The following is a 23,941-nucleotide window of genomic DNA, read 5'->3' on the forward strand; positions in this document are numbered from 1 at the left end:
ACCCTGAGAAACACTGCGCCTTCTCCCAAAAAACACGTGGTTACTCCCATTTATCATCCACGACAAACCCACATTTGAATGGAATGAGGATGGAATGATTATCCCCATTCTGTTTCCTCCTCAAATAATGACTGATACATTGGCAGTGGGAAGAGCTGTGACAAAGTAACCCTGAGTGCTAAATCACACTGAGGACACCATTGCCTGTGCTGCAACGGAAAGCACATTTTTTTTATCTACAGTACTTTTGAGGTTGGGTTAAAACATCCGATACTCATTTTTAGTCAGCAATGCGCAGTGGCTGAGGATTTTTTAACAGGTGGGCAGAGCACAAAGGAGGCCATTTGACCTGTCATGCCTGAAGGGGCGATTGACCTAGTGCTCCTCCCCTGCATCTTCCCCCTGGACCCGTCTTTATCAATCGAGGTGTAAATTACAAAAGCAGGGAAGTCATTATGGAGTTGTATCAAATTTTGGTGAGGTAGAGTACTGTGTGCAGTTCTGGTCGCCACATTATAGCAAGAACGTGATGGTGCTGGAGGAGGTACAGAGGTGATTCACCAGGATGCTGCCTGGGATGGAACATTTAAGGTACGAAGTGGGATTGGGTAGGGTTGGGTTGTTGGAACAAAGAGGGGCGACCTGGCCGAGGTGTACAAGATTATGAGGGACATGGACAGAGTGGGTAAGGAGCAGCTGTTCCCCTTAGTTGAAGGGTCAGTCACGAGGGACATTGGTTCAAGATGAAGATGTTTGGGGGAGGAGGAAAAATGTTTGTACCCAGAGAGTCTGGAATAGGCTGCCTGGGAGGATGGTGAAGGCAGGTTGCCTCTCAAACTTTAAAAAGTATGTGGATAAGCATTTGGTGCATCATAACGTTCAGGTCTATGGGCCAAGTGCTGGAATTAGGTGGGAGTTCAGGTATTTCTCATGTGTCAGTGCATGCTCGATGGGCCAAAGGGCCTCTTCTGTACTGTATGATCCTATGAATCCTTGGAATTTGTACCAATGCTCCATGTGTGATGTGCTGATGGTTGATTTGATGTGGTATTGTGCGATGTGCTTATTGTGTTTCTGTTTCACAGGGACGGGTGATACGGTTGCAGTTATGATTGGCAACATCAAAGGCAGTGAAATTTTTAAACTGGTGAAGGAAGGCATTTCAGTTTCCATGGTGATTGAAGTTGGGAAGCAGCACGGACCATGGATGAGCCAGTACTCCATTTTCTTTGTCTCGGTTTCCTTTTTTGTCGTCACGGCCGCCACGGTGGGGTATTTCATCTTCTACTCCGCAAGAAGACTGCGGATTGCCAGAGCTCAGACAAGAAAACAGGTATGTTACTCGGTTCGGTACTTGTGGGCATCGGAATGCACTGCTGGCCAAGTCTCCCATCTTTCTCTTGTGGGCGGCACAGTGGTTAGCGCTGCTGCCTCACAGCACCAGGGACCCAAATTCAATTCTGGCCTTGGGTCACTGTCTGTGTGGAGTCTCACATTCTCCCTGTGTCTGTGTGGGTTTCCTCTGGGTGCTCCAGTTTCCTCCCACAGTCCCAAGATCTGCAGGTTAGATGGATTGGCAACGATTAATGTGCAGATTATGGGGTTAGAGTCGGGGATTGGGCCTAGGTAGGGTGCTCTTTTGGAGAGTTGGCGTAGATTTGATGGGCCAAATGGCCTCTTCTGCACAGTAGGAATTCTATGCTCCGATTTACTCCCAGAGATCTGCAGGGTAGGTGGATTAGCCTTGGTAAATGCATGGGGTTATGGGGCTAGGGCAGAGGGGAGGGCCTGGGTGGGATGCTCTTTCCGAGAGTCGGTGCAAACACAATGGGCTGAATGGCCTCTTTCTGCACTGTAGGGATTCTATTCTATGGTTCTATAAAGACATTGCTTTTAATAAGACTAGAAATTATCTTTTTATCTCCTGAATATTTAGTGCACTCATACGAAATCTGTCAAATTACTCCCTACAATACCTTAACACCAAACCTTTGTTTAAAATGAGTTAGTGGCTCTGTTGAAATAAGCACTGATTGTAAATGTGTAGAACGCTTACGCGATTACGCTGTTTGCTATCATTTCCAAGTTATCGTTCTGGATCAGAAGAGCAAGATGGAGTTAAACACACTGGTGAGGAAGTGAAGACTGTAATCTAATCAAAAAGGTTTTTATAAGCTTGAGCAACTTGGAAAATTCACACTACTTATTTATACTTTTATACATTACAATTTTCAAGACTTAATTCTTCTAACCTGACAATCAAAAATAATGTGGAGATGCCGACGTTAGACTGGGGTAAACACAGTAAGAAGTCTCACGACACCAGGGTAAAGTCCAATAGGTTTATTTGATAGTAAACGCCACAAGCTTTCAGAACGCTATTCCTTCGTCAGGTCTCATCTGACGAAGGAACTGTGTTCTGAAAGCTTGTGGTGTTTACTATCAAATAAACTGTTGGACTTTAACCTGGTGTTGTGAGACTTCTTACGGAATCAAAAATAACACAGCATTTGCAAAGTATTCAACTCTGCTTGACAATTTTTGAAGTTACTTTGCAAAGCCATGACTTTGGGATCTGCATATGTTGTGCTGTTCTTGGGGAGGTTCCATAACCACTTGAGTGTCATTTGCAAATGCTACGCCAAGGCTAGACAAGGATGGCATGATGGCACAATGGTTAGCACTGTTGCCTCACAGCGCCAGGGACCTGGGTTTAATTTCTGGTTTGGGTCACTGTCTGGATGGAGTTTGCACATTCTCCCCAGGACTGTGTGGCTTTCCTCCAGATGCTCCGGTTTCCTCCCACAGAACAAAGATGTGCATGTTAGGTGGATTGGCCATGCTAAATTGGCTCTAATATCAGGGGGATTAGCAGGCTATAAATGTGGAGCTCCGGGAATAGGGTCTAGGTGGGATTGTTTGGTGCAGACTTGATAGGCTGAATGGCTACCTTCTGCACTGCAGGGATTCTATGATTGTGATTCTAAGGAAAGGAGGCTCATGGGGGACGTTGGGAGAGTAGGGGGGGAAAGAGGAGAATGGCCGGGGTAAAAGGGGGGCGGAGGGTCCTAGAGGGTGGAGGGGCAGGGACTTCTGATGCTGGGGGTCTTTGGGGGTGAAGTCGGATTACTGACAGGACACAACTGTCACAGCAGAGTGGGGAGTGAGATGCAGCAAGATGGCAGATCCAAGGTGGGAGTTTTGTTAGATGAAGTCTCACCGAATGGATCAGAGAGGGGGCAGGTTGGCATGGGAACGGTAATGAGTGTTGACTCTGAGTGGAGGAAAAGTATGTGGAGTTGGATTGTTATAAGGTCCAGGTTAATGCGAGGGGTGGAGGGGTGGGTAGTTCAAGGGTGACAGAAGGGAGATGAATGGTGATCTTGGTAGGGGTCTATGTTGATGGAGGGGTGGGGAGTTGGTGAGTGACAGGAGGTTAGAAAACGGTAGAGCGAGTTTGAAAGGTGACAAGTACTATTTCCCTAAACTGACATTGAGCACACAGTGAGAATCCTTGTGGTGGGAGGAGGTTTTCCAATGGGTGGAGGTCAAGATCAGCGTGGGAGGGCTGGCTAAAAGAGCATCTTGATAACTGAGGTAATTGGATGTCAGTGATGCTCAGTTGTGTTCACCTCTCTAAAGTGAAGCCCACATTGCAGTAGGTTTTCTCCAACTTATGGGTCTCGTAACATTTGAGATCCCAGCAAAGTGTGGAGCTGCCATTCACTCTGTGCCATTTGCCATCGACTACTGTCAGAGACCGGGGTAAAGGGAGGGAGGGAGGTGGATGCTTCTAAGGGTATGGCTGGTGGAGGGCAGCCAATTTGTGATACAAACCTTCATCCCTGTACATGAATGGTTATGGCTGGCAAGGGGTCATGTGGTTAGTCTTTCTATGCTGCCAAGGCAATGGTCTATCTATAGAGTCATGAGAGCAGTGGAGCCAAGTGGAAAGGTGTCTGTGTGAGGGCTGTCATCGCCCTGGTCAAGGAGCAATGTCTCCATACACATTCATGTAGAAATGGGAGGAGCATCCAGGATGTACTTTACTTGGGAGGGTGGAGTGGAGAGGCCATCTCTAGACTGAGGCAAGGTGAAGGGTTTTGAGTTGGAAGGAAACCTGTAAAGAACATGCCTACTTAATGTATCACTTTGATTTTGACTTGATTTGATTTATTATTGTCACATGTATTAATATACAGTGAAAGGTATTGTTTCTTGCGCACTGTACAGACAAAGCATACCGTTCATAGAGAAGGAAACAAGACAGTGCAGAACACAGTGTTACAGTCATAGCTAGGGTGTAGAGAAATATCAACTTAGTGTGAGATAGGTAATTTCAAAAGTCTCTTGGCAGCAGGGAAGAAGCTGTTCTTGAGTCAGATTACATGATCTCAGACTTTTGTATCTTCTTCCCTGTGGAAAAGAGATTGTCCAAGGTGCGTGGGGGTTCTTAATTGTGCTGGCTGCTTTGCTGAAGCAGCAGGAATTGTAGACAGTCAATGGATGGGAGGCTGGTTTGTTTACACATCCACTGATCGATGATGCAGGCTGCAGGCAGCCCTGCCTTAGTGCTGGCTCCCATCCAGATGAGGAGGACCTTGTACAGGTTGGTACAGGGGCACGAGGAGCAAGAACCTGTGGGGCCTCTTCTGAGGTCATGAGACTGGTGAACATGAAACACTGCAATGGCCCGGTGAGGGACGTGTTGCTGACAGTGCACTTGAACATAGAACATAGAACACTACAGCACAAACAGGCCCTTCGGCCCACGAGTTGCGCCGATCACATCAACACCTACCAATCTATAGACCTATCTATAACCCCCAATCCCATAAAACCCCATATACTCATCCAGAAGTCTTTTAAAAGACCCCAGCGAGTTCGCCTCCACCACCACTGACGGCAGCCGATTCCATTCACTCACCACCCTCTGAGTGAAAAACTTACCTCTAACATCACTTCTGTACTTTCCTCTCCGCACCTTAAATCTGTGTCCTCTCGTAGCGACCATTTCAACCCGGGGAAATAGCCTCTGAGAATCCACCCTATCTATTCCTCTCAACATTTTATAAACTTCTATCAGGTCGCCTCTCAACCTTCATCTCGCCAGGGAAAAGAGACCTAGCTCCCTCAACCTAACTTCATAAGGCATGCCTCCCAGTCCAGGCAACATCCTTGTAAATCTCCTCTGTACCCTTTCAATAGGTTCTACGTCTTTCCTATAGTGAGGCGACCAGAACTGCGCACAGTACTCCAAATGAGGCCTGACAAGGGTCTTATAAAGTTGCAGCATTACCTCCCGACTCCTAAACTCAATCCCTCGATTAATGAAGGCCAGTACACCATACGCCTTCTTGACCACCTCTTCCACCTGCGAGGCCGATTTAAGAGTCCTGTGGACCCGGACCCCAAGACCCTTCTGCTCTTCAACACTACTAAGACTCCTGCCCTTGATAGTGTACTTGTTCATCCCGTTGGTTCTGCCAAAATGGACGACTACGCATTTATCCGCGTTGAAGTCCATCTGCCACTTCTCCGCCCAGTCCTGCATCCTATTTATGTCCTGCTGCAACTTTCGTCACAGAAAAGCTGGAAGTTCTTCCTAGGGCAGCATTGTGGCACAGTAGTTAGTGCTGCTGCCTCACACTGCTAGGGACTTAGAACATAGAACATTACAGCGCAGAACAGGCCCTTCGGCCCACGATGTTGCGCCGACCAGTTACAAAACAATGACCCACTAACCTAAACCAATCCTTTCTCGTCCGTAAACCTATCCACGGATCTCTTAAACGCCCCCAAACTAGGCGCATTTACAACTGCAGCAGGCAGGGCATTCCAATCCCTCACCACCCTCTGGGTAAAGAACCTACCCCTGACATCCGTCCTATAACTACCACCCCTTAATTTAAAGCCATGCCCCCTCGTGCTAGATTTCTCCATCAGAGGAAAAAGGCTATTACTATCCACCCTATCTAAACCTCTAATCATCTTATATGTTTCAATAAGATCCCCTCTTAGCCGCCTTCTTTCCAGCGAAAACAACCCCAAATCCCTCAGCCTCTCCTCATAGGACCTCCCCTCCATACCAGGCAACATCCTGGTATGAGTAATGCCAGAGGTCCCCTCGTATGTCCCACAGTGTGATTGCTCGTATCTGAGACTTTATTCAGTACGAATTGCGGCTGCAAGGACTCTGGAGAAGTAATGTCAAGCTCCTGGTTTGCAATGAATGCACCCTTTAAATATGGCGCCAGGACCTCTGACCCTATGGGGATAATGGCGGGGCTGGTGACCTCCTGCCCACCTCGCTGCAAGATTTGCCAAGCTCCTTGTGAAAAACAATGAATGAGCTGAGAAGTGGAAGATCACGCTTGTTGACCTGTTATGCTGCTCAGTGAGGGTCACTAAGACTTTTCCACCCGCCATGGGTCTTGACTTCCAGAACAGAACATTCCACCCCGTTTTTGAACTGCTGTACCTCAACTCGCCTGAAGGATCTGCTCCATGGGGCTGCACCTTGAGTGCATCAGCTGTGAGAAAATTCCTTTGGAGATACTTTCCTCAACGGACGAGCTTAAAATTGATAACTTTTAATGTTGGTGGGGAGTGGGGGGGGGGGGGGGGGCGTGCTCCGTTTATGTGTTGCAGTCAACTGCAGTGGTGGTGACCAGCGCCACTGCCAAGACTGATGAGAGAACTGCAGTAGTTATACATTAGCCAGAGGCAGTAGTGGTCCAATGTCAGGACATCCAGACTGTATTAGTTGCAGCTAAAACAGAAAACGCTTGAAAATCTCAGCAGGTCTGGCAACATCTGCAAGGAGAGTGAAGAGCTGGTGCTCCAAGTCCAGATGGCTTTGACAAAGGATCATCGGGACTCAAAACAGCAACTCTTTTCTCTCCTTTATAGATGCTGCCCACCCTGCTGAGATTTTCCAGCGTTTTCTCTTTTGGTTTCAGATTCTAGCATCTGCAGTCGTTTGCTTTTATCCAGTGTATCGGTTGCAGGAACGATATTTGTAACGAAGAGCAGTCCTCCTGGATGGTTTCAGATCAAATGGGCTCAGCTCGTGGGTGTGGCTGGCTGGGCCAGCATTATTGTCCATCCCTAACTGCACTTCATTTCAACCATATTGCTGTGGCTCTGGAGTCACATGTAGGCCAGACTGGGTGAGGGTGGCAGATTTCCTTCCCTCAAGGACATTTTTGAACCAAATGGGCTTTTCCAACAATGGTCATCATTAAAATTGTCCAGATTTCATGTCAACAGGAGATCACAAATGCTGGCAGTTATAGCTCCCTGGGCTGTGGTGGGTTTTGGCCACTGTTGGGATCTTCCTGTCTCGTCCATTTTCGTAGACCTTTGGGTGACTCCCCCATTCTCCCACCAGGAAATCCGCCGTGAGGGTTCGACGTCGGCGAGACAAGAAGATTCCGCTGGCAGAAGCAGGTAGAAAATTGCACCCAAAGCAAAACTGGATAGACAGAAAGGAATGATGCTTTGGTGGGATGGTCCAGAAATTGGGGACATGGTCATAAAATTAGTGCCACGCTCTCAAAGTCTTCATACCAAAGGTAGCAGAAATCTGGAGCACCCTCTTCTTGCAGACAGCAGTTTGAGAGTTTAAGGGCCAGCTTAACACGAACAACAAAAATCTAGAAGCCAACACGATATGGCAAATACCATACCAAGAGGACACCAACACACAAAATTGTGGTTAGCCCACACTTTACAAGGAATTCTATTTAAGTTTTTGGGTGTTCATTTTGTTAAGGTTATTTTTGCAACTTCTATTCCAGACCAGCGCCTGTACTGCTTTCTTTCATACCAGCATTGAGGTTTGTGATGTAAACTGGCCACGTGTTTTGGCTACAACTCTTGTTTTAAGAGCAGAAAGTGTTTGTTCTTTGGTTCTAAGCTAACTTTTGGAAATGCCAGTAGTTGGCTGGTAACCATTCCAACTATGTATGCGTCAGTTGACCAATAAACATTCCTGCCACTAACGTCAAGCTATTTATTATAAAGAAAAAAATTTAAACAGCAGCCTTTCAAAAAAATCTCTTGCTTCAAATGTATGTTGCGTCACAGCAGTAAGGCATGCAGAATCTATAAATATTTACAAAATGGTAACTAAAATGGTTGGGTCTAGGACTTGAACACCCCATCTCTGCAGTTAGGGCAGATACTGCTGTCACAATTCCTCCTTGGATTCCTCTCTGGTTTGTAATCCAGTTCGTTCTTTGTGAGACTGGGAAGGCGCAGCCTTTTTAGGTGTTTGCAATTTGAATATATTGGGTTATTATCTGGCATGCTGGTCTACCTAGCCTTGATGCCACTTTAAGCTGCTCGTTCCACTGACGACAAACGCTTCCAGGGTGCTGGAGACTTTTACAGTGACTGATTGCAATTTAAGATAAAAGCAAATTACCGCGGCTACTGGAATCTGAAACTAAAACAGAAAATCCTGGAAAATCTCAGCAGGTCTGATAGCATCTATGGAGGGGGAACAGTGCTGACGTTTCGAGTCTGGATGACATGTCATGGAAAGGTGGAACAAAAGATGAGAAGCAGGATAAAATAGTGGATGGAAAATGAATCGGTAGAAGGAATGAAAAGAAATTGATAGAAATAAAAATGGGCCAGCCCCACCCACCAGGGCCATCTGTTATCTGTTCTAGGTTGGCTTCTGACAGACTATTTACCTTTGTTCTGCCATTAACACATTCTGATAATTGAATGTGCCACTATCAGCACCCTTCCTAACCATGATCCTTATACATCTATGACCTAATTCCCCTCCAACTCAATTTTCAAGTGGTTTATGACACCACCGTGGTGGGTCAGATCTCAAACAATGGTGAAACAGAGTACAGGAAAACGATAGAAAATCTGGTGACCTGTTGCAATGGCAATAATCTCTCCTTCAATGCCAACAAAACAAAGGAGATTGTCATCGACTTCAGGAAGTGGAGAACATGCTCCTGTCTACAGCAATCGAGATGAAGTAGAAATGGTTCAGAGCTTCACGTTTTTTAGGTGTCCAGATCACCAACAACCTGTCCTAGTCACCTCATGCTGACATTATCTTTAAGAAAGCCCACCAACGCCTCTACTTTCTCAGAAGGCTATAGAAATTTGGCATGTCAGCTACAACTCTCACCAACTTTTACAGATGCATCATATAAGCATTATTTTTGGTTGCGTCACAGCTTAGTACGGCTGTTGCTCTGTCTAAGACTGCAAGAAACTACGAAGAGGCGTGAACAAAGTTTAATCCATCACTCAAACCAGCCTCCTGTCAATAATTCTGTCTACACTTCTCACTGCTTCGGAAAAGCAGCCAGCATAATCAAGGACCCCACGCACCTCGGACATTCTCTCTTCCACCTTCTTCCATTGGGAAAAAGGTACTAAAGCCTGAGGCCATGTACCAACTGACTCAAGGGCAGCTTCTTCCCTGCTGCATCAGACTTTTGAATGGACCTACCTCGCACTAAATTGATTTTTATCTACACTCTCTCTAGCCATGACTGTAACACTACATTCTGCACTCTATCCTTTCCTTCTCTATACTTTGTCTGTATTGCACACAGAAAACAATACTTTTCACTCTATACTAATACATGTGACAATAATAAATCAATCATTTATATTCCCTTGTTCTTTACGCCTATGACATCTTTGTCAATCTCTCCCTCACTTCCTTCAAACTTTAGCATTGATTACAACCTTTTGGTTGGGCCTCTGTGCTGATGAGAGCAAGATGGCATCATTTATTTATCAGTAGTTCCTGCTGGAATTCTAAATTGCTGCTTTCTTCCTACTCAGTTGGGAACGACCAAAACAGTTACACTGTTTTCACAGGAGTGGTTAAGTGTTCCTACTTCGAGTGACTCAACAAAGCAGCTCACTGAAGCATAGAAATTCAACTCTTCTGGAAACTTTGTCATTTCAATCATTTTATATGGTTAAGGCATGTTTTTTTTTCTGATTGAACTTCTTTGAGAAAAATCACAAATTCCCATGGAATCATAGAATCCCTATAGTGCAGAAGAAAGTAATTTGGCCCATCGAGTCTGCACCGACCACAGTCCCACCGGGTCCTACTCCCGCAATCTCTCACATTTACCCTGCTAATCCCCTGGCGCTAGGGTCAATTTAGCATGGCCAATCAACCTAACCGGCACATCTCTGGAGTGTGGGAGGAAACAGGAGCAGCTGGAGGAAACCCATGCAGACACGGAGCGAACGTGCAAACTCCACACAGCCAGTGATCCAGGGCCGGTATTGAAGCTGAGGCCCTGGCGCTGTGAGTGGCAGTGTTAACCACTGTGCCACCATGCCACCCAAAGTGGACTTCATGCTCAATCTGCAGGAATGTTCCAGTCATTCTCTACTTGAATTTTATACTGTTCAAGGATGCCTTGAGATAGAGTGATAGAAACTACAAGTAGGAGCAGGCTATTCAGTCCTTTTAAAGCCTACATTCATTATGATTATGGCTGATCATCAAATTCAATATCCTGATTTCCCCCCGCTTCCCCGGAAGATATTTACAGATTGGGATGACATGTCAAGGTTGCTGCTTTAAATCTTCCATCGTAATAGGCAGACTCTTGCCAGCCCAATGGACAAGGGTGGTGACTCCACAGGTCAGAGGACCAGTAGAGAAACTCCATCAATTCTTTGGAGTATATTGTTTTAACAGGTATGGTAGATCGGGCAGGGATGGAAACAGCCGGTGGCTTACTGGTAATATCACTACACTCGTAATCCAGAGACCCAGGGTAATGCTCTGGGAACATGGGTTCAAACCCGACCACGGCAGATGGTGAAGTTTGAATTCAGTAAAAGTTTGGAATTGAAAGTCTAACGATGACTGTAAAAACCATTGTCGATTATCCTAAAAATCCATCTGGTTCACTAAAGTCTTTTAGGTAAGGAAATCTGCCGTCCTTACCTGATCTGGCCTACATGTGACTCCAGACCCAAAGCAGTGTGGTTGACTCTTAGATGTCCTCAGGGATGGGCAATTAATGCTGGCCTGCCAGTGACGCCCACATTCCACGGACAAAAAAAAAGGCACTTGCTTTCTGGTCTGGCAGTACCTCACCTTGTTTCGGCTGGCATGTTTCCTGGAAACCCAACCGGCTAACATTACATTTCGAATGCTGAATACAATTGAGGCACGCAGTCTCATTACAATATAATACAAAGTGCTACCCCACGTCCTTTGTAGCAGTTAAATTGCCATCCACTATCCCATCTTTAAAACTGAAAGCGGGTCGTTTTAGGATGGGGATTCAGCCTTTAACTTCCTATGCCTCCAGCATCCAAATCCACCTTTCATCGGGTGTTTAAAATTCTCCTTCCAGATCACAGCTTGCTTCAGCCACAACTTTTGTTTTTTTTTAAGTTAAGTCAACAAAACGTTTCATTGGCAATCCCAAGGTATGATAGGAATTTTCCTGCTTCCCTTTCTCCGCTCCCTCACTGCAGTAAGATGTAGGGATGTGAGGTAGAACCTCTGCTGTAGCTGAGGGATAGGTCAGCCAGAACTTAACTAAGTGATTGGAGGATATTCAAGGGGCCAAATGGTTTACTTCTGTTCCTAATCAGCAGCCCAGGAATAATTTTGAGGGCTTTTCAGTTTTTGACGTTTTTTGGGAAGATGAGGAAGTTAATTTTTTCCATCTGCATGGAACTCTGCCATCCAATCATAAAATTCTAACAGTGCAGAAGAAGGCCATTTGGTCCATCGAGTCTGCGCTGACAACAATCCTATCCCCGCAACCCCACGTATTTACCCTACTAATCCCCCTGATACTCAAGGTCAATTTAGCATGGCTGGTCAACTTAACCTGCACGTCTTTGGACTGGGGGAGTAAACAAGAGCACCCGGAGGAAACCCACACCGACATGGGAAGAATGTGCAAACTCCGCTTAGGCAGTCACCCGAGGTCCCTGGCATTGTGAGGCAGCAGTGCTAACCGCTGTGCCACCGTGCTGCCGCTTGCAGATTGAAATCCCGATCTTACGAGCTTCAGGTGGGCACACTGGTAAAATTCCGGCCTCTGTCTCGGAAGTCAGTAGAAGCAAGGTCATTGAATATTTTTAAGGCAAAAATAAATATCAGAGATAGACAGGCACGTGGAACTTGAAACACAAAATAGATCAGCCATGATCTTGATGAAGGATGGGGCAGAATAGCCTTCGTTGTCTATTTCATATGTTTGTATATCTCCACAGAGACAACCCAATAAAGACTTACCACTGTCTCAACACCAAGGCTTCTTGCTTGGGCTAGCCCAGTTGCAAATAGTTTTTCTTTGAATGAACTTCTGAGTGTTCACCAGATGCTTATCTCTCCCTGAGACACCCAAAAACTGCAATCTAAACTCACTATTGCTTCAGAATAAACACATGGGTTCTTTAAATTCAGTTCACCAGTAGACTTGCTAGAGAGCTTGGAACTCTTGCCTTTGCCCTTTGGCATATGCACCCTAAGTGAACTGCCCTTCTATCTTTTTCCCCTGGATCCCTGCCACTAGGCAACAGCCCAGTTTTGTTCATGTTTGTTTTTCCCCTAAACCCATCTCTTCGTGTTGAGGATTGTAAAACTTCATTAGAATTGCATGCCTACAAATAGGACCTCCAGACTTCCTGGCACCAAACTCTCAAAAAAAAATTCTAAATGAAACCAGGACCATGTTCCACCTTTTCTTAACACACATGTAAAAATGTAAATCAAACTTTCATTGCCCCTAGCAATCCACAATGATGAGATTTCAAGTGACTAAAATCACAGTCCAGAAATTCAAACTGGCAAGTGTTCCTAAACTAAAAGCTTGCAAAATTGGTTCCATTCAACCCCAAAGAGAATTGTGCTTTCTGACCCAGGCCAATGCTCCCACAAAATAGAATTTTACCCTGAGCTACAGCCAGAATAAAAAAACAATGTTTAATATGATGTTAATGTTTAACTTGTGAATGCTGATTAGTGTGGAGCTTGCTAGTCTTTCATCTATCTCAACAAAACTCTTGTGATTAAATAAAGTATCACAAATAGAATCAGGAAAATATATTTTTATTCTTCATAAGTTACTTCTTTCACAAAATATTTCTGTCTTCACTGTGTTATCCCAATACTGGGAAAGCTAAAATCACCATAGTCCCACATGAGCATAGACTTTCCCTCAAAGGGGAGAGCTAGCTGGTGGTGATCTAACCTGAGGGTCACCATGCCTCAGATGGGGGGGGGGGGCAAGGTTGAGAAAGTGGAGCTCTCACGAATAATCTCAGCCAGTATGGGAGTTGAACCAGGGCTGCTTTCATCACTCTACATCACTAACTAACTGTCCAGCCACCTGAGCTAAACCATCCACCACCCTGATACCAGGGACTGTATAAAACTTGAATTGTCTCAGTTCCACAGTTTCTGATGCCTGTTCCATAATCAGACCAAGTTGGCATGAGAAAGGCTTGCGTTTGTGTATATTTTTAAATTTATTTATTAGTGTCACAAGTAGGTTTACATTAACCCTGCAATGAAGTTACTGTGCAAATCCCCTAGTCACCACACTCAGGCACCTGTTCGGGTGCACTCAGGGAGAATTTAGCATGGACAATGCACCTAACCACATCTTTCGGACTATGGGAGGAAACCAGAGCACCTGAAAGAACTCGTAGATACGGGGAGAATGTGCGGAGTTTGCACAGACAGTCGCCCAAACTGGGAATCGAACCTGGGTCCCTGATGCTGTGGAGCAGCAGTGATAACCACTGTGCTGCCCCAATGTAGCTCGTCAATGTATCGCATGATAAAGTTCCCTATGATTAGGAGCTGTTCTGAATGGCGATGATTGACTCATTGTGGAACATATGAAGTAAGGACTTCAATATACCTTATGGGCAGAAAATCTGGTATGGTGGCACAATGGTTAGTACTGCTGTATCACAGCGGTAGGGACCTCGATTTGATTCCCGGCTTGGGTCATGTCTGTGTAGAGTTTGCATGTTCTCCCCATGTTTGCGTTTCTTCCAGTTTCCCCCCAACATGTCTATGTTCTATAGATGTGGAAGCATTGGAAATGGTGCAGAGGAGATTTACCAGGATGTTGTCTGGTATGGTGGGAAGGTCTTATGAGGAAAGGCTGAGGGACTTGAGGTTGTTTTCATTAGAGAGAAGGAGGTTAAGAGGTGAATTAATTGAGATGATCAGAGGCTTAGATAGGGTGGACAGTGAGAACCTTTTTCCTCAGATGGTGATGGCTAACATGAGGGGATATGGCTTTAAATTGAGGGGTGATAAATATATGACAGATGTCAGAGGTAGGTTCTTTACTCAGAAGGTAGCAAGGGCGTGGAATGCCCTGCCTGCAGCAGTAGTGGACTCGCCAACTTTAAGGTCATTCAAATGGTCAATGGATTGACATATGGATAATGATGGAATAGTTTAGGTTAGAGGGTCATTAGATTGGTTCCGCTGGTCGGTGCGACATCGAGGGCCGAAGGGCCTGTACTGCACTGTAATGTTCTATATGTCGGTTAGGTTGACTAGCAATGCCAAATTCTCCCTCAGTGTACCAGAACTGGTGCCAGAGTGTGAGGACTGGGAGATTTTCACAGTAATTTCGTTGCAGTGTTAATATAAGCCAATAAGTGGCTAATAAATAAACTTTACTTTTGGCTGACGCTTTTTAACAACCTGATCATTTTAAAGACTTGAATACAAAATCTTTTAAACAATTTAAAACTACATCCACTAGGCTGCTGTTGGCAATCCTGGCAAAACGGCCAGGATTACAAAAAGAAAACAAGATATTGAAGTGGTTCATTTAAGGACATAAGAAATAGGAGCAGGAGTAGGCCATCTAGCCCTTCGAGTCTGCCCCGCCATTCAATAAGATCATGGCTGATCTGTCGTGGCTCAGTTCCACATTCCCGCCCTCTCCCCATAACCCTTAATCCCCTCGCTTATCAATTATTTATGATCATATATGATCATAAATTATTTATGATGATTATTTATGATCATATATGTTTACAAGTTCTTGGGGATAAGGATGTGCTTGTCCAAAGTCCAGTGTACTTTCTGTAAATAATGCTGCCACTATCATGTGACTGATGTTTTATCTAGCCAAACCTATATTTATGCTTTGGAATTCACTCAAATTCTACACAGTTTGGTTTGAACCCACCCTGTCTTTTGAAGGTTCTCAACCAATTAAAGCTACACTTTTTTTTAATTCCATGTTTAAACAGGAATAGAAAGAAAGAGAAGACTTGCCTTTTGGATAAAAATATATAGGGGACACTATATTGGGCAGAATTTTTTCAAAAAAATACTCTAAGGGTGAGGTTTTCCAGCCACAGTCGCCTCATAACCGGAAAATCTCGATCGTGATCAACAGACCTTTGCATGGTCTGCCCTCCTAGATGGGAAAATCCCCCTTAAGTGTAAAACAGACGGGAAAACAGGAAGTCTCACCAGTAGAGGGAGGAATGTATTCTCAGCTCACCGTGAGGCCGGCTGCTAAGCTCTAGGGGCGCCATTGCGCAGGTGCCCCAATCTCCCAGCACACTGTGTACACAGTGTAAAAAATATAACAATACACTGAGACCTGTCACTCCTCCACACCGAACATTGCCTCTTGCCCTATCTTACCAGCTCACCACCCTGTTTGACTGGCATGGTGAGTCAGTAATATCCCGCCTTTTGTATTTCACAAATTCTGGACACTTCAGAGACCCTCACAACATATTGATTTTTCAAATGGCCTTAGTACTTGAAAGTAGTGTGGCAGCCAATTTGTGCACAGCCAGTTCCCCCGTAAACGCTGACTGAGGTAAGTGAGTTCACCTGTTCTGATTATGGTTCCCAGACGAATGTTGGCCAAGGTTAGAATCAGATAACTGAGGTAGATTAATCCAAGTAAAGATAATGTTGAAAGATCCAGTAAGCTAACACAAAGTGGTGCAATGCAAGTCTGAGTGGCTTTATCAGGCCTGACACTGATTTGCGGTATTTGCCCTTCAGCTTAAAGTGGGTGGAAATCTGGAACTTATCCCCTCCACCAGAAGTGTTATAGAGGCTGGGATTCAATACTTTATTGTGGAAATTGTGATAGTTAGACAAAGTGATACAGAATCATAGAACCCTACATTGCAGTAAGAGGCACTTCGGCCCATTGAGTCTGCACCAACCACAATCCCATCCAGGCCCTACTCTCATATGCCTACATATTTTACCCACTAATCCCTCTAACCTATGCATCTCAGGACACTAAGGGGCAATTTTTTTAACATGGCCAATCAACCTAACCTGCACATCTTTGGACTGTGGGAGGAAACTGGAGCACCCAGAGGAAACCCACACAGACATGAGGAGAATGTGCAAACTCCACACAGACAGTGACCCGAGCCAGGAATCGAACCCAGGTCCCTGGAGTTGTGAAGCAGCAATGCTAACCACTGTGCTACCGTGCCACCCACAAATAAAGGTGGCTGAAGGAATTGAGGTGTAAATTTTTTTATTCTTTAATGGGATGTGGGCATCGCTGGCTGAGCCCAGCATTTATTGCCCATCCCTAATTGTCCTCCAGTTCAGAGGGCATTTGAGAATCAACCACAATTGCTGTAGATCTGGAGACACATGTCCCCAGATGTATTTCCTGGATGTATCACAGTCTGGTATAGATCCTGCTCCGGCCAAGACCACAAGAAACTACAAAGTGTCATGAGCAAAGTCCAGTCCATCACCAAATTAGCCTCCCATCCATTGAGTCTGTCTACACTTCCCACTGCCTCAGAAAAGCAGCCAGCATAATCAAGGACCCCATGCATGTTCAAGCGAGAGGCTGATCAGTTGAATTCAGTTACCGGCTCCTCATCTGAAGGATGCTGGACCAAATTTTTATATTGAGTAAGGCAATTCCATGTAAATATTTTTCAACAACTGTGTTACAAAATGTAATTTTTTTTCATCCAATTCTAGTTGTACAAGTGCAGAACTGTTTCCGGGACACTCAAATTCCATTGTAAAAATGTTGATCATTTTAATTTTTTAGCGTTGTGCAATAGTAACTGGAAACTCCTTGTAGTAGGAATTCATAAATAGCAACAGATTTCCAAATTGAAGTCACTTTGTCACATTACTTATTAACATTATCTATTATCTTTTTAGTGAGATAAGTTTTTTGATTTTGTAGGCAGAAGTGTTTTAACGTCAGCAAATACACGGTGCTAATTGCTTTGTTCTTGGTTGAGTTTGTTATTCCGGGGTTGTGTTGACTTATCTTATCGGACAGACCAGGAATTGAGAACAATAATACTCCATTCCGTGCTTTCTTTTTAATTATCGATCACCGATATTAGCCCAGCTATAGATGATGAGGAACTGAAGGATAATGAGATACAGCAGCAATCGCCGAGCAAAGCTCTCACTGCATTTTGCAAAACATGGGGGCAGAAATTTTCCCTTTTTTTTGCGGAGTGCAGCAGCAGACAGGAAAAGCGCTATTTAGAAAAAAGGAGGTAGACAAAAGCAGAATAACTATAGGCTGGTTAGTTTAACTTCTGTAGTGGGGAAAGTGCTTGAATCTATCAACAAGAAAGAAATAGTGAGACATCTGGTTATACGTTATCCTGTTGGGAAGATGCAGCATGGGTTTGTAAACGGAGTTGAGGAGGAACTTCTTCACTCAAAGGGTGGTGAATCTCTGGAATTCTCTGCCCGTTGAAGTGGTGGAGGCTGCCTCGCTAAATATTTTTAAGACGCGGGTTGATGGGTTTTTGATAAGAGAGGGGATTAAGGGTTATGGGGAGAGGGCGGGAAAGTGGAACTGAGCAGCGACAGATCAGCCATGATCTTATTGAATGGCGGGGCAGGCTCGAAGGGCTAGATGGCCTACTCCTGCTCCTATTTCTTATGAAGGGCAGGTCACATTTGTCTAATTTGATGGAATTCTTTGAGAGCATTACATGCGTGGTGGACAATGGTGATCCTGTGGATGTGGTGTATCTAGATTTTCAGAAGGCATTTGACAAGGTGCTGCACCAAAGGCTTCTGCATAAGATAAAGGTGCATGGCATTATGGGTAGTGTATTAACATGGATAGAGGATTGGTTAACTAACAGAAAGCAGAGTGGGGGTAAATGGGTGTTTTTCTGGTTGGTGATCAGTGACGAGTGCTGTGCCTCAGAGATCAGTGTTGGGACCGCAATTGTTTACAATTTACCAAGATGATTTGGAATTGGGGACCAAGTGTAGTGTGTCAAAAGTTGCAGATGACACTAAGATGAGTGGCGGAGCAAAGTGCCAAAGGACACTGAAAGTCTGCAAAAGGATATAGCTAGTCTAAGTGAGTGGGCAAGGGTCTTGCAGATGGAGTACAATGTTGGGAAATGTGAAGCATTCCAGTTTGTTAGGAATATCAGCAAAATGGACTATTAGACTGTAAGACATAGGAACAGAATTAGGCACTCGGCCCATTGAGTCTGTTCTGCCATTCAACGATAGCTGATTTTCTTTCTCATTCCCATTCTCTTGTCTTTTTCCCCTAATCCCCGATTCCCTTATTAAGCAAGAACCTATCTACCTCTGTCTTAAAGACACTCAAAGACCTGGCCTACACAGCCTTCTGCGGCAAAGAGTTCCACAGATTCACCACTCTCTGGCTGAAGAAATTCCTCCTCATCTCTGTTTTAAAGAATCATCCCTTTAGCCTGAGGTTGTGTCCTCTGGTTCTAGTTTTTCCTACCAGTGGAAAAAGCCTTTCCAAGACCACTCTATCCAGCCCTCACAATACCCGATAAGTTTCAATAAGATTCCCCCCTCATCCTTCTACACTCTTGACAAGTGCAGACCCAGGGTCCTCAACCGTTCTTCATGTGACAAGCTCTTCCTTCCAGAGATCATTCTTGTGAACCTCCTCTGGACCCTTTCTAAGGCCAGCACATCCTTCCTTAGATATGGGGCCCAAAAATGCTCACAGTACTCCAAATGGGGTCTGACCAGAGCCTGATACAGCCTCAGAAGAACATCCCTGCTCTTGTATTCCACCCTTTTGACTATTATTAAATTGCAGTGTGCTGTCTTGTGCGTACATCACAAAAAGTTGGTTTGCAGGTGCAGCAGATAATTAAGAAGACCAATGGAATTTTGTCCTTCGTTGCTAGAGGGATGGAGTTTAAAAACAGCGAGGTTATATTGCAGCTGTATAAGGTGCTGGTGGGGCCACACTTGGAGTACTGTGTACAGTTTTGGTCTCCTTACATGAGAAAGGATTTACTGGCACTGGAGGGAGTGCAGAGGAGATTCATAGGGCGGAACGGGGGAGCAAACCCACAGGAAGCTTTTGGTTATTATTAAATTCACAACTGCCCAGAAATTCTTGTGATTCTGTGACCTCAGGACATGCTAAAGTACGTTACAGCCAGTGAACTACTGTTGAAGTGAATTCACTGTTGGAACGCAGGAAATGGAAATTTATATAAAGCAATCTCCCACAAGCTGCAATGAGATAATGATTAAATCATTCATCTTCAGTGGATTAATGCGTATTGGTCAGGCAAAAAGCACCCCCCCACTGCCGTCATCAAATAATACGACAGAATATTTTACATTAACTGAAAGAGCAGAAAAATTTAACGCCTCGTGCCTCCCCTAAAATTGAAAGGAATAACTAAATGATATTTTTGCAATCGTTCAAGTATAACACAGGCAGCACAGTAGTTAGCACTGCTGCCTCACTGCGCCAGAGATCTGAATTCGATTCCCGGCTCGGGTCACTATCTGTGGGGAGTCTGCATGTTCTGCGAGGGTTTCCTCTGGTGCTCCAATTTCCTCCCACAGTCCAAAAGACGTGCTGGCCTTTCTGAAATATGGAACCTTTGTTGATGTAATGCTTTTTTGGTCTTGCATTGGAGTTGCTGAGTAAAGGCTAAGCCCACAAAATTTGGGTAGCACAGTGGTTAGCACTGCTGCCTCGCAGTGCTCGGATTTGATTCTAGCCTTAGGTCACTGTCTGTGCGGAACCTGCATGTTCTCCGATATCTGTGTGGGTTTCCTCTCTGTCTGAAAGACGTGCTGGTTAGGTGCATTGGCCATGCTAAATTTTCCCTCAAGTGTACCCGAACCGGCGCCAGAGTGTGGCGACTAGGGGACTGTAACTTCATTGCAGTGTTAATGTAAGCCTACTTGTGAGAGAAATATTCTACACCCTAATAGTGATTGTAACACTACATCCTGCACCCTTTCCTTCTCTATGGACGGTATGCTTTGTCTGTATAGAGCGTAAGAAACAATACTTTTCACTGTATGCTAATACATGTGACAATAATAAATCAAATCCAATCAAAATTGAATAAAAACCAAACTTTAAAGTGGAAGTTTTGAAAAAGGAAACCGTGACTAAGCGAGTGCAGAAAATAGGACTTGCCTTTCAGCTCTGTCTTTCACACTAGGTGAAAGCAGCTGTAATGTCAACCTGTTGGGGTCAAAGTGAATGAAAGAGTAGGTGGACCAAAGCAAGTTTAAATTTTGGACACATCACTTCAATAACCAAAATCTTTTTTTCTATTGTCAAGTTTGACCAACATATCTTTTATTGCCAGTAGGAGCATTGTAAAGCACAAGCGATGATGATGGAGAATATTGTACACTGACACCAGTTTAATTGTTGGTTTCCTTTGGACTCGGGTTCCAAGGCTTTGCTGCACGGCTGAATCAACCAGACTGTACTGGTTCTGACTGGATGTTTGAAAAAAATGAGACTACCTTTTGTTTAAACATTCCTTCATTGATTGTCCTGTTACTTAACTGGGAGTGGCAGGTATTGTAAGAGGATTTTCATGCCTCCGTGTGGCTTTTAGGTGACCTGGCTCACGAATAGGAATTTTCAATCTATGCTGTCATCTCTTTAAGTTCGTTTATTAGTTACAAGTAGGCTTACATTGACACTGCAATGCAGTTAGTGGTAAAATCCCCTCGTTGCCACATTCTGGTACCTGTTTGGGTACAATAGGACTATGGGTTTCCTCTGGACGCTCCAGTTTCCTCCCACAGTCTGAAAGACATGCTGGTTAGATGCCTTGGCCATGCTGAATTCTCCCTCAGTGTATCCGAGTTGTGTAAGCCTAGTTGTGACACTAATAAATAAACTTTATACCTGGCCTCTATTTTCCCCTCAACCAACATCATTAAAACAGGTATTTATTTACTTAACGAATGCAAAGTCCCTGAGCCAAGCATTCTCTACCGCTCCTGCTATGTACGGATGGGCCTCCACTTGAGTCTCTGGATTAAACACTGTTTTACAATGTGGCGCATAGTTTATTCTCTCCCACGGGACAAAACCGATAATCTGGTCACAGTCACATCATGGGAACGTGCAAATTGGCTGCTGAATTTCTTGTACTACGACAATGACTACTGTCAAAAATGTTTGATTGGCTGTAAAACTCGTTGGGATGTTCCGAGGTCACGAATGGGTCCATCGGAATGCAATCCTGTCTTTTGAGATAATTGATTCGCTTCTCCCCAGACACCTAGTTAAAGCAGAGATGTTTGTTCTTGAAAATTCCTTGGCCTTCCAGAAGATGACCAGCATTTTCTGCTTTGCAGTAACTTTCTATAATCCACAGATCGACGATGCAGATATTATCTGTAAATGTGAAGGGTGTGTATACATACTGTGATCCTTTGCATTTCTCTGAGGACTGATGTCCTCAAATTCGAACATGCTATGATTGGTGTTTTCAGAGAAGCATAGGCCAGAACTCTACCACCTTGCCTGTCATGGAATTGGAACAGGCGAAGGTTGGACAACGGAAGTCTCCGTTGACCTCGGGCAGGAATTTCTGGTCTTGTCTGAGCAAGGCCATAAAATCCCGCCCATAGAAACAAAGAAAATAGGAACAGGAGGAGGCCATTTGGCCCTCCGAGCCTGCTGCACCATTCATTATAATCATGGCTGATCATCCAACTCAATAACCTGATCTTTTCATACCCCCACCCCACCCATATTCCTTAATCCCCTTTGCCTCAAGTGCTATATCTAACTACTTATTGGAAACATTAAATCTTTTGGCTTTAACTACTTGCTGTGGTAGCAAATTCCAGAGGCTCACTACTCTCTGGGTAAAGACACTTCTCCTCATCTCCATCCTAAACGGTCTACCCTGTATCCTTAGCCTGTGTCCGCTGGTTCTGGACAGCCCCACCATCGAGAACATCCTTCCTACATCTACCCTGTCTAGTCCTGTTAGAATTTTCTAAGTTTGTATGAGATCCCGCCTCATTCTTCTCAACTTCAACCCTAACCAACTCAATCTCTCCTCATATGTCAATCCCACCATCCTGGGAATTAGTCTTGTAGAACTTTTTCTGCACTCCCACTGGAGCAAGAACATCCTTCCTTAGTTAAAGAGACTAAAAATACACGCCATTCTCCAGGTGTTGCCTCACCAAGGCCCTGTATGGGATTCCTTGAGATTTAACGAGAGAGGGTTAATTGGGAGATTGAAGGAACTCTGATAATATGCTGCCATTATCAAAATTATTGAGACGAGAAAAAGCATTTCGTTATGAAAGCACAAGCAGCTGAAAGAGCTATAACCGAGCGTGTAGGAGAAATAGTTTCCTCATAGTCTGCGTTTCAGTGGAACCACAACGTTCTTCAAAATGCACAATCATTATGCCAGGGCAGCAGCAATGTGATTGTTAACTGGTGAGAACCACAATTTATATAAAAATCTCCAATTAGCCTGGGCGTTTTATTCGGCAGAAGCCAATACTTTATTCCACTTTGTCATGCGGTGAAAATATTTGTACAGGAAAGATAGCCCAATGTTAACCATGTTGCCAAGCAGGTTTTCATTGGGATGGCCTTTTTAAAAGATGTTTTTGTTAAGGTGATCTCTCCCTCTAGGCCTGCTCTACACTTGAGGAAGTAACAATTCCATCAAACTGTACCGTTTGCATCTTGCACTACAGGTTTTCTTTATTGCAATTGTGAAAATGTTGTTGGGAGCTATCAGGTATCTATGCTATGTAATGCAGAAGATTGCCAGGGTGAGATATACAGGAATCAATTGTTTAGTCCAACCAGAACTAATGTTAGAAAGGGAATGAGACACTCCTCCTGTGTTGGGGAGTGGCCTCTTTTAAGGTCAAACCAAATAAACAAACTCAAGTCAAATCAGGACGAATTAAGTAAACTGGATCAAACCCTTCATTCGGTTTGATTTGATTTATTATTGTCACATGTATTAATATACAATGAAAAGTATTGTTTCTTGTGCGCTATACAAACAAAGCATACCATTCATAGAGAAGGAAAGGAGAAAGTGCAGAATGTAGTGTTACGGTCATAGCTAGGATGTAGAGAAAGATCAACTTAATGAAAGGTAAGTCCATTCAAAAGTCTGATGGCAGCAGGGAAGAAGCTGTTCTTGGGTCAGTTGGTACGTGACCTCAGACTTCTATAACTTTTTCCTGACAGAAGAAGGTAGAAGAGTATGACCATGGTGCGTGGATTCCTTAGTTATGCTGGCTGCTTTTCCGAGGCAGTGGGGAAGTGTAGACAGAGTCAATGGATGGGAGGCTGGTTTGGGGTGGCACAGTGGTTAGCGCTGCCACCTCAGCACCTGGGACCCAGGTTATATTCCCGGCTTGGGTCACTGTCTGTGTGGAGTTAGCACATTCTCCCTGTGTCTGTGTGGCTTTCCTCCAGGTGCTCCAGTTTCCTTCCACAGTCCAAAGATGTGCATGTTGGGTTGATTGGCCATGCTAAATTGACCCTAGTGTCAGAGGATTAGGAGGGTAAATATTGTGGGAATAGGGCCTGGATGGGATTGTTTTTGGTGCAGACTCGATGGGCCAAATGGCCCCCTAAACTGTAGGGATTCTACGAGTGGTGGACTGGGCTTCATTCGC

General features: G+C 44.5%; 1 protein-coding gene across 2 annotated transcripts in view; it reads left to right on the plus strand.

Annotated features, from left to right (window-relative positions):
* rnf128b (ring finger protein 128b) overlaps positions 1-23,941 on the plus strand; it is a 141,279-nt gene that overhangs the window by 100,108 nt on the left and 17,230 nt on the right. For both annotated transcript variants that reach the window (XM_080187828.1, XM_080187827.1), the window contains exon 2: positions 1,086-1,333. In XM_080187828.1, coding sequence (XP_080043954.1) covers positions 1,086-1,333 — 248 coding nt within the window. The remainder of the gene's footprint in view (positions 1-1,085; positions 1,334-23,941) is intronic.

Source organism: Carcharhinus amblyrhynchos, chromosome 4, assembly GCF_965287045.1.
Source record: "Carcharhinus amblyrhynchos chromosome 4, sCarAmb.v2.hapA, whole genome shotgun sequence".
Taxonomy (NCBI): domain Eukaryota; kingdom Metazoa; phylum Chordata; class Chondrichthyes; order Carcharhiniformes; family Carcharhinidae; genus Carcharhinus; species Carcharhinus amblyrhynchos.